The sequence below is a fragment of the Anolis sagrei genome, chromosome 6 (assembly GCF_037176765.1).
Source record: "Anolis sagrei isolate rAnoSag1 chromosome 6, rAnoSag1.mat, whole genome shotgun sequence".
Lineage (NCBI taxonomy): Eukaryota > Metazoa > Chordata > Lepidosauria > Squamata > Dactyloidae > Anolis > Anolis sagrei.
The window spans coordinates 92,526,521-92,539,491 of record NC_090026.1 but is presented as its reverse complement, the minus strand read 5'-3'; the positions used below and the strand labels follow the sequence as shown (position 1 = coordinate 92,539,491).

The following is a 12,971-nucleotide window of genomic DNA, read 5'->3' as shown; positions in this document are numbered from 1 at the left end:
ACCCATGGATAAAGAGTTTTTTACTGTATTTTTTCCTCTTGATTCCTTCTTTCCCTTTATTAATACTTTTCCATAGCATGAGGCTCAGATATGTATTGCATACTGTTTGTATAGGTTAAGTATCCCTTATCTGAAGACCAGAAGTGTTTGGGATTTTGGGGAGGGATATTGGGATATCTTGGCAGTGGGCTGAGGGCTAAACAAGAAATACACATAACCTTGAAAGCAGTTTTATGCACAATATTATGTGCATGAATCCAAATTTATGTGTGTTGAACCATCAGAATGCAAAGGTGTTACTATCACAGCCACCCACATGGAAAGATTTTGATTTGGGGGCATTTCAGATTTCCAGATAAAGGGTACTCAACCTTTACAGGAAAGATGGTAGAATAACTGCATTGAATTTCAAGGAATGTGGGTTTTTTGATACTATGAAGCTTGAATATTTTTCCCATACTGGCAGGAGTTATATTTCTGGCAGTAAGAGATGCCAATAAAAAGACGACTGCACTCAAAAGCACATTCACTTTAGGGAATAAGCCCTATTGAACTTAATTGAATTTATCTGTGATGATATATTGAGCTCTATATTATATATGAATTTCTAATTGAAAGTAATTTGCTTACTTGTTCGTTTGCAAACCTTAATAATGGATAATTAATACTTTAAAATATGACTTTTGTTTGAGCTGTCAATATATTGCTTCAAAATGGTCAGTAATGCCATATAGTACAATTTTAACACTCTAAATTGAAGTCTTAGGTCAGTTTATGGGAACTTCTATTCTAATTTATCTATATATACTTCAGCCCTATTTTCTCTGACAAACCATCCATTCTGTTGTCCTGTTCCAAATCTGGAATATTATTTTACTCCTGTTTCCACTGATTTCTCAGATTGATTTTCACATTTTGTGTAGTTATAGGATTAGATTAGAAGAGGTGGAAGTAAAATATAAATATATCAGAAGACCAATATGTTAGGAATATTTAAAGACATAATTGTTTTCTCCACTTTGGATTTTCAGAAATATGGTAAAATTTGGACTATCCTGTTACTCAGTTGTTTCTGCTATGTAAATGAGAGGTTTTATTAAACCGAAATAGGGGAAATAAAGTTGTAGGTGGAAGAATCATTAAATTTTTTACTTAAAACCAAACTTACTTTGAACCAAACTTCTTTATGATCATGTAATGGGATTTCTCATTATCTTCTTACTGGAGCTCCCATGGCTGCACAAAATTTACTTATGGGTACTTAAAGACTGTCTAGAACATCATTTACTTTATAGGACTGCAGTGCAATTTCGGAGTTGGTAAAATTGGCTGCTTACCTGAACACCTTTCAAGTCACTGCGTATTTCTGTAAGTTGCCTTTCAATAAATACAAATATGGCAATGCCTGTCTAAAATTTGTATTTTTTGCATATTTATATCATATTTATTTAGTTACATCAAGAAAGCCGAGAGATGATGAAAAAGATGGGCAAGCATACAGATTCGTATCACGAGTAGAAATGGAGACAGATATCAAAGCTGGAAGATACTTAGAACATGGAGAATATGAAGGAAACCTTTATGGCACCAAAATAGATTCCATCCTTGAAGTGGTTCAGACTGGAAGGACATGCATCTTGGATGTGAACCCACAGGTATGATGGACCAGAACCTTAGTCCAGTAGTTCTCAACCTTTGGTCTTCCAGATGTTTTGGAGTTCGCCAGAATATGTCATCATTATGAATCATGGTGGAGGATTTTAAGAGGCGAAGAACAAAAAAAGTGTAGGATCAAAGGTTGAGAACCTCTGCTTTAGTTTAATAGAAGCATCAGTGAAAGATTGTACATCTCACCAAAACAAGTGGTTCACCCTTCAGAGAACCTTAGGATTAAGTATGACCTCATGAACATTGAATAGGTTTACAAGGATCGCAGATTCTGACGCATGCCAGACTCTGTGGTTCATTTTTCTTCAAAAAGAGCCCTCCCTTGTCCCATCTTTGTATCCTCTTGCTACTAAGCAAGCATCTTATTTTGCTAGTAAGAGTTGGGCTTGCAGAATTTTTGATTGTAAACTTCCTGACATTTTAATTGACTTATCTGATGATTCTCACCTTTTCTGTGTGTTATTTCAATATGTATACTTTAAATATATTACATTGTAACGATTAGATGACTTTTTAGGCATGTAAAACCTTATAAAATTTTGGGGGTCATCTAGTACACCGGGTATAAAATTAAAATAATAATAAAATTACATACTATGGCTCCCCGTCCTTCTTCCCTTCCTGGCTGCTTTCCTTACTCAGGCCCAGGCCTCTCCTTTGTTGGCGGTCGGGCCCCTGGGCTGCTTCCCACACTGCTCAGGCCACTCTCCTTTCTGTTCAGGCCTCACGAGAAGCGCCTCTTCTCCCACGAGACAACGCTGTCTCGTGGGAGAAGAGGCACTTCGCATGAGGCCTAGACAGGAAGAATGAGAGCGGCTTGAGAAGCGCCTGGTTTGGTGAGTCATCTTAAACAGCGAGTATATCCCCAACTCTCTATTTTGTTTGTTAAACTTTGGGGGGTCATCTTATAGCCCCAGTTGTGTTGTACCACAGAATATACGGTAATGTGAACAGTATTAATATAAAAGCAATGTGGATATTAATTTCTAACTGCTTTTTAAATGTATACTATAGTCTAGTTCACAGCAGGGTGTCATCACTACAATGGCAAGTAAAGGACTGTATGACACTTATCTCTGGCATACTATGGACCTCTTGCAACTAGTCACTGATTAAGTTGAGCAGAATAAGACTATATTTTAAACAGAAAGTAACTTAGTATATATTACCAAGAGTGATTTAATTCACCCAAGTTTCCTACTTTGTAGTATGTGAAATTCTTTGTTGCTATCATCTTAATGTTCAGAGTGTGATTGAGCTAATTCTGTTATCTCTAGGCACTAAAGATATTGCGAACATCAGAGTTTATGCCATATGTAGTGTTTATTGCTGCTCCAGAATTAGAAACACTGCGTGCCATGCATAAAGCCGTGGTGGATGCAGGAATTACAACAAAGCTTCTAACAGTAAGGAACATCTATATTTTAACATTGTATATAATCAGACTTGACTCATTGCTCCCATAGTTTAAAGATTGCATTTTAAATGTAATTTTCATGCTTTTTTGTTCATTTGCCTGTGTTTTAAATTTATACTTTTCCTAGTCTTAAGGGTTTTCTTCAAAGTACTTGTTACATTCCCTTCCCTTTTGCCGTCTGCCTTTGGGATTGTCTTGGGAGGCTTGAGGCTAATCATCTCAAGTGTTGTTGAGTGCTTCCTTCTTTCCACTTCATTATTTAAAAATGAGCAAGACGGTCAATTTAGCAAATCAACAAGAAAGTTTTATTTTTATTAGGTGATTATTATCGATGTGTCTGTTTTATTTAAATATTAACAGACACCTTCCTCTTTCTATGAAGAAGGGGTGGGCAATTGTGGAAGGCTAAGTGGGCCCATTAGACTCCCAAGGAAACTTTGGCCAGCCATTCTGGTCCCCACCAAAAAATACTTTTTTCCTTTAGCTAATGTTGGATCTAGCCAAATAATTGTATAGGTAAAGGTAAAGGTTTCCCCTTGACATTAAGTCTAGTCATATTTGATTCTGGAAGTTAGTGCTCATCTCCATTTGTAGACTTGTCCGGTCTTGTCCGTAGATGCCTCCAAGGTCATGTAGCTGGGCATGACTGCATGGACACTGTTACCTTCCCACGGAAGGGGTAGCTATTGATTTACTCACATTTCCATGTTTTCAAACAACCAGGTTGGCAGAATCTGGGGCTAACAGCGGGAGCTCACCCTGCTCTCTAGATTCAAACTCCTGACCTTTTGGTCAGCATGTTCAGCAGCTCAGCAATTTAACCCGCTGCAGCACCAGGGGCTCCAATAATTGTATAAAACACAACAAAAAGGATACATCAACAGTGATTTTTTTAAAGCCTGTAAAATTCAGCAGCATAGCCTAGATGAATTTTAGTTCCTCAAACAGCAGTGTGGAATGTTCTCTACCAGTTGCTGAAGTGACATTAAAAAGGTCTTGTTCTATAAGCATGTCTAGGGAACATAGTGCATAGACATGCATAGGAGAAAGCCATCAACCTAACTGGTGCCCTTACTGTGATAGGACCACATAGAGCTTTATAGATAATCATCAGCACTTGAAAGTAAGTAAGATTGACAGCTAGTGCCCTGTGTGGAAGATTTAATCCACCCAAAAATGTGTTGTACTCCTTTAGAATTTACTTTATGATATTTATAAAAGTTAACTTTTATAATCCCTTAAGCACAGCTTGTGTGCAAGCAAATCTCACCAAGCTGATTAAAAATGACATCTGAGTAATTAGATATAATAGATGGTGATCCAGCTTTTAAATGTGACCCCATATCTGTAGGGGATATGTTCCAAGATCCTTTTGGACATCTGAAACCATGGGAAATAGTGCACCCTACATTTTGACCTTACATGGGCTGGAAGTATGAGAGGTCCACAAACACTTCCTGAGGGAAGTGGGGATATTTTTTTGAGTGTGAGTAAGTGAAACCATGGATATTAAATCTGAAGTTGCAGGAAGTTGTATCATGCATGCTAAGTTCTGAAAAACCTTCTGGTGTGTCAATCTTTCAACAGGATACTGATTTGAAGAAAACAGTTGATGAGAGTGCACGCATCCAGAGAGCATATAGCCACTATTTTGATCTGGTCATTGTGAATGACAATCTGGACAAAGCCTTTGAAAAATTGCAAACCGCTACGGAGAAACTGAGGACAGAACCACAGTGGGTCCCAATTAGCTGGGTGTACTGACAGTTTTTCCGAAGACATGCGTAACTACCAAATTAGGTTTACTGAAGCAAATGTTATACTGAGAAGACATTGTACAGAGCTGCCAGATACCGAGCAGCACCCGATGCATTTTTATTCTGTGTATATTCAGATAATGGTATGCTATTCCAAGTTTTTATACAAAATGTTGAAGGGAAAAGTGTACTTAAATATGTAATTTATTTTAATTTTTCTAACTTTTTACAGATAACCTTTCTATTCATATCACATGAAGGAAATGCGTTGAAGCATTTTTATAAATGTTTTTGATTTACTACTTTGCCTTTATTCATCTAAGGAACTTTCCAGTCATTCACTTAAACATCTGGTCTTACATTTTCACTGTGATGAGGAGAAAAATACTTGAAAAAAGGTTGTTTATATATATATAAAAAATATATAAAACTCTATATAAAATCAAGTGTTTCATCTGGTCAGTTCCTCTTAATTTTGGGAAGATGTTAGACTTTATTCTACTATACCTGTCATTCTTCTCGATATAAGCAACATTTTCAATACTTAAACACCAACCAGCACTGAGCCATGTTACGGACACTTTTATTTTGCTTAATATTCATATATGCTTTGCATTTGTCTGGTTTTAGACAGATGTACTGTAGTTTTTTCTGTATGTCCTGTCTTTTTACAAACACTAAAAGCAATATCTTGAAACTTCCCTAGGCAACTGTTCTGATGAGCCAGTGTTTCAGTCCATTAGAACAAGTATTACTTTCTCAGAGATTTATGTAATGTGCTTCATTGTGTTTGGGATCATGGTGAAGTAGCCTGAGAGAAGCTTAGCAGTTGGGGCTCAGCATGTAGGATGTATGTTCTCACTTGTGAAAAAACATTGCTTAAAAATCAACAACTGGCTTTTTAAATAATGACCTTGCCCTGTGTTTGTATATTGTTCCGTGGCTGGCTTTTATTTTACACCAGAATATTTATAAGTGATTATGTGTATTAATGAAATGTGACGTGATGGGACTTTGAGCTGTCTGTTACCTTGTGTTAAACTGCTTTATTCACCAAATAGCTTGTGAAACTAAAGTTACTGTCAGATGGTAAAATTTAATGTTATTTATAAGTAGGTTTACTTTTGTTTTACACTCATGATTTTTATGATATTCTTCCTTTGAATAGAAAAAAACCATATTCTTTTAGGTTCATATTCACTTAAAACACTTTTGCTGTGTATATTCTATTTAATGAATATAGATGCAAATTGTCACGAGGACAAACTAGTCTAATGACCCTATTTTATATTGTACCTGTTGTAAATATACCCATCGATTGCTAATTTGCTAGGTGCCTGACTTGGTACAACCACCAGTCCATTTATTTCACTGTGTGAGGACAGGCACTTGGCATTAGAATTTATTTTCAACACCAAAGTATCATCCACAAGACACCAACAAAGGAGAATTTAGAAAGGCTGGGATCCTACAGAAAAGTTCCTTGCCCATTTGGTTTTTAAACATGTTTAATTGTGCACAAGAAAACAGGGTTTGGATAGTTTTACTTTATACAGAGAGATGATGAGACACCAAAAGGTATTATAGATTGAAAAAAACCTTTAAGGTATTTTTTTAAGGACTTAAGTATATTTTGTCAATGTTATGCAGATTATTGCATATCTTGTCTTAATTGCTGTTGGTACTTAGATTTTAGCTTTTAACTATCAAATATTTTTAAGAAACTTAAAACTTTTGTTGCATAATATCTATAGATAGCCTGATCTTCAGCGTTTGACAAGTGTACGCAGCTGAGTATGAAGAATCATTTTCATGCGTGGTATCCAGAATGATAATTTAAAACAGGGTAGGCAGAGGGTGGCTTGCAAGGCATCCCCAAGGGGTCAAAAATATGAAAAGAAATTGTTCTGAAATGCCACCAGTGATCTTCGGGAGCACAAAGGACATTGACCATTGGATCCCCCTTGGGAGTAAAATGAAATTCTGCAAAAATGTCCTCAAAATTTCTCTAAATGCCTTTTAGGTGCACATGAACACAGCCCTTAAAAGGCTCTGAGGCGGATTTGAAGGCCAGAAAAAATAACATATCTCAGAAAAGGTGGAGGGATATGGCCTGCCAATGTCTCTGGTGCACCCTCATCTTCCACAGTTACTCAGCCCTGATTTAAATATATACTGTTATTCATTCTTGATGCCATTGTAGGATTACTAATGAGGTACTACTTTTATGGGACTTTTGAAGTAGAAACGTGAGTGCAGAAACTTATTGAATCCTAATTTAGAATGTTAGCTCCTGTTCCTTTATTTTCCAGTGTTTCGCTGGACAGCATTCCAATAGATTCGGTGCTACTGCTTTTGGCCAGCTTGAAAAAGAGAGCGACTCAAGGTGAATCAATGTAAACCTAGAATGGGGCTGCTCTCTTGCTCAGATTTCAAGTGAACTGCATTTCTGTTTGGAAGGGATGTGGAGGTAGACAAATTAATCTGATCTACATCCTCATAGGGCCCTAATTAGCTTCTATGGTTCTGCAACAGGCCATTTTGATTGGAACATAGAAGCAGTCAGTGGCCAACAGATTTGATCAGAGGAAATCTGATGAATAATTAACAGGAATTTGATTGTGTTATGAAGCACACTACCCAAGCTCTGAATATCTATGATGTCATCCATGTTGTAGAAAGGAAACGTAATAGGAAACTAGTGCTTTTCTTATTGGCTGCCTAACAACTTAGTACAGCTTGGATGTAAGTCCACAGGTATCAAGCGATCTTTCTGGAGATGCAGTTTTCATATGGCTGTTCTCTAAAATACCATGAAAGAACTTACTGAATTTTCTCCTTAGCAGCAATAGCCAAGCCAGCACTTGGTTCTCTACATTAAAGTTGGTGCATATGAATAAACCATTTGAGTCACTGCCATTACTTAACAGGAAGCAAGTCTATGCCAAGTATAAGAATAACAGTATTTTACATAAAATCATGCCTTTGCAGAAGAACCCTTTCGTGAACTGTGATGCCAAAGGAGGTTAGTCCAGGTCCTCCCTGATTAATACTTAAAAACGACCTTTACATTTCACACCATAGTGCCACTAATTCAGGTTTTACTGTATTTCTATTTTGAAACACTAAGCATGTGGAATATGAAACTTTAAGGGCAAAGTTTCCATATATCTCCTCCTTGCCGCCATAAAGTGGGGAGAGGGAGATCACAGCCAAAATTCAGGTCCTTTTTGTGGAGGACGGTGCCATGGTGTTACGTTCAGTATATATAAAGAATGTATTAATGGAGGGGGAGCTGTCCAGTAATAGAGCACCAGCTTTGCATGTAAAGATCCTATTCTCAATTACTAGTATCTCAAATTATGTCTGGAAAAGACTGTTATCTGAAACCCTGGAAAGCGGTTGGCAAGTGCATATAGGGAATGCTGGTTAGATAGAACAATAGCTTGATTTGGTATGAAAAGTGAATATCCTGGGAACTAGACCCAGAGCCTCTTCCCTTTCAAAAGGAGTTAGGTATGGTTTTCATCTCTTTCAATCATTAAAGGAGAAGATAAAATGTATTGTCAAAAGCTTTCATGGCAGGAATCATTGGGTGGTTGTGTGGTTTCTGAGCTGTATGGCCATGTTCCAGAAGCATTCTCTCCTGACATTTCACCTTCATCTATGGCAGGCATCCTCAAAGGTTGTGACAATGCTTCTGCTATGGTGAAACTACTTATGGTCATTTATTACCTGATCTAAACTAAATATTTATGTACTGGAAAACACATAGTCAGATGTTTTTGTATGCCTGTATAAAAATAAAACAACTTTGTTTTATGTTACTCTTTCTACTGGGCTTGTCTACAGTGAAGAAAAAAAATGTTTGGCACTTCATTGACCTTGCAATATCTGCTTGAATGTGCCCCGCATGACACACGTTGTGATGAGATTGCCCTAACCAGCAAATCCACAAGCAGATACACATATTTTCTGTGAAGCAGGGATGCACTAATACTAAAGTACCGATATGCAAATATCTGGATATGCATTTTCTTGAGCGAAATAAATTCAACCCTTGAAAGGATTACTGGTTCTGCCCATCACTAACCACTCAACCCAATCCCACAGCATAGAGGGCCAGCCTCATACCAAAAATCTGGCTTTTCTGTAAAACTGGGAGTAAAAAGCGAGGATTTTTGAACCAGATTAAAGCTGAAATAACTGCATTGCAAGTGAACCGTCAATAATATCGTAGGTCAGGTGAGTATGATTTTTTTCTACAGTGTAGACAAGCCCAAAGTTTTAAAACACAAAAAGCAGGAATCTGAAATACTATGGATGCTGAGTGCAATACCTGCAAGTGGAAAACCCATTAAAACCCTAATTTCTACAATCAGTGTAAAATGGGTTTGGAATAAAATTATCAGTTCATGGCAACTTTATGAGCTGCAGGTCACACTGAATTTATATGTTCTAATCTTTAACATGTCATCTTGAATTCAGTGAGTTCAGAAGAAGGAGTACAATTTAATATTGGTACATGAAGTTAGATTCAATACTTTTGCTCTCAATTGTTCACAAAGTACTAATTCATACCAAAATGCTGATGATTTCAGAGCATGGTATATGTTTATTTGTATGCATCCAGCTACTTGACTTTTCAAAGGATGGAGCAGCTATTATTTAAATATTTTTGTCAAGTTTCAAAAAATGTAAATACAGTATAATATTGTAATTGGGGACAGTACTTTTAACATAATGAATAGAAGGGATCTGGTTGTCAGAAAGCGGGCAATCATTTGTCTACAATATAAGGATGAAATTAAAAGTGATAGTATGACATAGGCATGAGAATGTACCCTTATTGTTTTGGATCATATGTGTTCATACCTGTATGAATCTCTCTAGTCAAGACACTGGTTCCACACCTATGATGTGGACTTGAAATACTTAATGCCATGATCATACCAAAAGCACAAATCCTTTTACTTAAAAAAGTACAAGATGCTTTTTGTGTTCTGTTGATATAAGCTGGGTATGTATGCAATGAGATTTTGTTAAAATCCCAATAAAGTAAACTTCGGGAACCTTGAAAATATGCCAGAGCATTTTGCTAAATATTGTCTTTTGGTTACAGTATCTTTAACTTGGGTTCCTGAAGAGCATTTTGAAAGGTGCACAGAATATTATAAAAATGAGTTCTCCAGTGTGCTTGGAACCAATTACAGAAATTGAGAGAGAGAACAAAGGCATCTCTGAAGTCATGGATGGGCAGGTTGTGAACTGCAAATATTGGACTGCAGTACCTGTTAGCCCCAGCCAGCATAGCCAATGTTGTGAAATGCTGGGAGCTACAGTCTAGTAATTTCTGAACTTCCAGAAATTGCCCACCCTTGCCTTACATTCTTAATCCACATTCAAAAATGGAACACAGATCCTTTTCTTTTTGGTCGACTTGTTCTACTTAGACTTGGTAGCTTTAGTATGTTGCTTGTGGACTCCTTAGCTTAGCTTTTAAGTTAAGATTCTGTGTTTAAAATGACTTCAGATGCTGTAGGGATTGTAGGCCAAGATTCTCCATCATCAGATAGAACTATGAAGATAGCTTTCTTGAAAAACCCTACCATTTCATCTTGACGCCATCACAGCTGAAAAGTTTCCAAAGTATTGTAGTTCAGAGCACTGGGAAGTGATGACAGAAGCTCTGTTCCACTTGATAAATATATTGAAAACAGGGAGCTTGTGGTCCTGCCACAACTGCTTCTTTCAGTGTGTCCTAAACTTAGGACAACACTGTAGATATCATTTGCCAGTGCATGATCTGCAGTGCCAAGGAAGCCCTTTGGTTGAGGAACTGCCAAGCTGAGAAGGATATCTAGGAGCAGTAAAAATAAAAAATCCAGCAGTTACAAGATTGTAAATCCAGTTTCTAATCTTGTAACTACTGAACTCATAACCTCCATCACTACCAAAATCTCATATAATTACCAACCAAAATGTTAAAACTGTGATAATCTCCTTTTCTCACTAGACACGGCCATTCTAAAATAAATGGCACATAAGACACAAAATAAGTAATAATCAGATATAGGATAAGTAATGACTCCTGTTGAAAATGTCCATATAAATCTTATTAATTTATCTTTTTTCTTTAACTGACTGTACTTCATATGGGTTCATCTGTCAGATCATTATGTTAAGCGTCTTATGGTGGTCTCCACTGTTAAGCAGTGAATTGCTTTTCAGCCTTTGGCATGTAAGAATACATTATTCTAAGAGTAACCTCCCCCCCCCCCCCCCCCCACGCATAGTGAAATATGACTAGGTTAATTTGTTGGACTTCATGGCATTGTGGCAGAAATCCATGATCAGTTTTCAGGAGTGAGTGGTTCTAGCTGCTTTTGGTTTTAAGGACAAGATAACTGGTTGATGAAGACTGGTGTAAAACATCAATTCTTACATATTAGACAAATGTTAACACTATTTTGCATAATGGTCTGCTGGCAAGAAAAACAGATTGTTTGTGCTGGTATCTCTATTCAAGGTAATGCATATTGGATGCTACTGACATGCCTTTTTTCCTTGAAGGGTATCCCTGCAAGTCCCATACTTTTTGTGTGGACATGTAGTATTTCCCTATTTATGAAGACTGGTAGAAACAATTACTAGAAAGGTTCAGAATGAAGGACTCCTATCATAGTTATACAGCTCATTGTTTTTGCTTTCTTGAACTTCTGAGATTGTTTTTGGCTGCTACATGTGCATTCATGTCGACATTATTTGTGCAGTAATTAATGAAACATTAGATTTGGTTGACAGGAAATCTAAGATGTCCCTTTGGGTACTGCTGAGCATAGAAAAACTTGTTTGTTTGCCACACTGATCAATTTAGAATGACCTAATGAAGGAACGTGGAGAGATTTATTAGGTAACCCTAAAAAGTACCATAGGAGCTATTTGGCTAAACTAACATTTCAACTTCTGAAACAAAATCTCTCTACTGCTTTCTCACTGAAGTCACATGTCAGTCTGTATAATTGTTAAAATGTACAAAGCTGTGAAATCCTGTTAACTCCTAATAAAGTATTTTTGTATATATGAAATAAAAATTTAATATTGGGAAAAAGTGTTGCATTGTTCATAAAGCCGAGTGCCTGAAATGAAATGCAAATGAATATTCTTTTACATGGGAGGAATGACGCATATTGAATGATGACAAATAAACAGGGGTGTTGGCAGATTGGAATGAAGGGGAAAGAAAGTTCATCTTCTATTTGAAAGGTATACTAACATGGCAAAAAGAGCCATGTGGTGTTTGAGCACATATGTTTAAAGTTTAGACAAAACCTTTTTTTTAAAAAAAAACCTACAACAGCTATCTTATTAAACATCTCTCATATTAACCAATAGAAACCAATATTAATTCATTCTACATTTTCATAGAATCCTAGAGTTGGAGGGGACCCCCAAGGGCCATCTAGTCCAACTCCCTTCTTCCAAGCAGAAGGGCACAATCAAAACTCCCCTGACAGATAGCCATCCAGCCTCTAAACTAATTAATATGCTTCCCCTATTGCAGTGGTTCTCAACCTGTGGGTCCCCAAGTTTGAGAACCTACAACTTCCAGAAATCCCAGGCAGTTTCCAAGCTGTTGGAATTTCTAGGAGCTGAAGGCAAAAAAATCTGGGGACCCACAGTTTGAGAACCACTGCCCTATTGAGTTGGAAGGGATCCCCAAGGGCCATACATTTAGGGATTTCGTCCCAGCCCAGCACTAATTTAAATATATAAAATTACTACTACTACTACTACTACTACTACTTACTAGAAGTATCATTCAGTCTTCCTCTTACAAAATTCCAATTTTTTTGCACAAGCCTAGTATTCACCTCAACAGTCAGCTAGGAACAAACTCCATGCAGGCTCATTTAAAATGAGGCAATTTTTCATCGAACCCTGCATGGAGTTATCTTGGGCTTTGTAGATCAAAACTAGTAGCTCAAATCAAACAAAGTGGAAGCCAGTGCAGTTCTTACTGCTTCATATGTCACCTCTAAGCCACACATCTCACAACAGTCTACCTTAGTTGCATATTCTGCTAAAGGCTGGTGACTAAAATAGACTGTCTCAAAAAAATTACAATG

At 37.0% G+C, this 12,971-nt stretch overlaps 1 protein-coding gene across 10 annotated transcripts in view; it reads left to right on the top strand.

Moving 5' to 3' along the window:
* Positions 1 to 11,953, top strand: part of PALS2 (protein associated with LIN7 2, MAGUK p55 family member) — a 47,719-nt gene extending 35,766 nt beyond the window's left edge. For all 10 annotated transcript variants that reach the window (XM_060782077.2, XM_060782076.2, XM_060782084.2 and 7 more), the window contains 3 exons: positions 1,453 to 1,655; positions 2,946 to 3,074; positions 4,673 to 11,953. In XM_060782077.2, coding sequence (XP_060638060.1) covers positions 1,453 to 1,655; positions 2,946 to 3,074; positions 4,673 to 4,849 — 509 coding nt within the window. In that variant the 3' untranslated portion in view covers positions 4,850 to 11,953. The remainder of the gene's footprint in view (positions 1 to 1,452; positions 1,656 to 2,945; positions 3,075 to 4,672) is intronic.
* Positions 11,954 to 12,971: the final 1,018 nt, after the last annotated feature.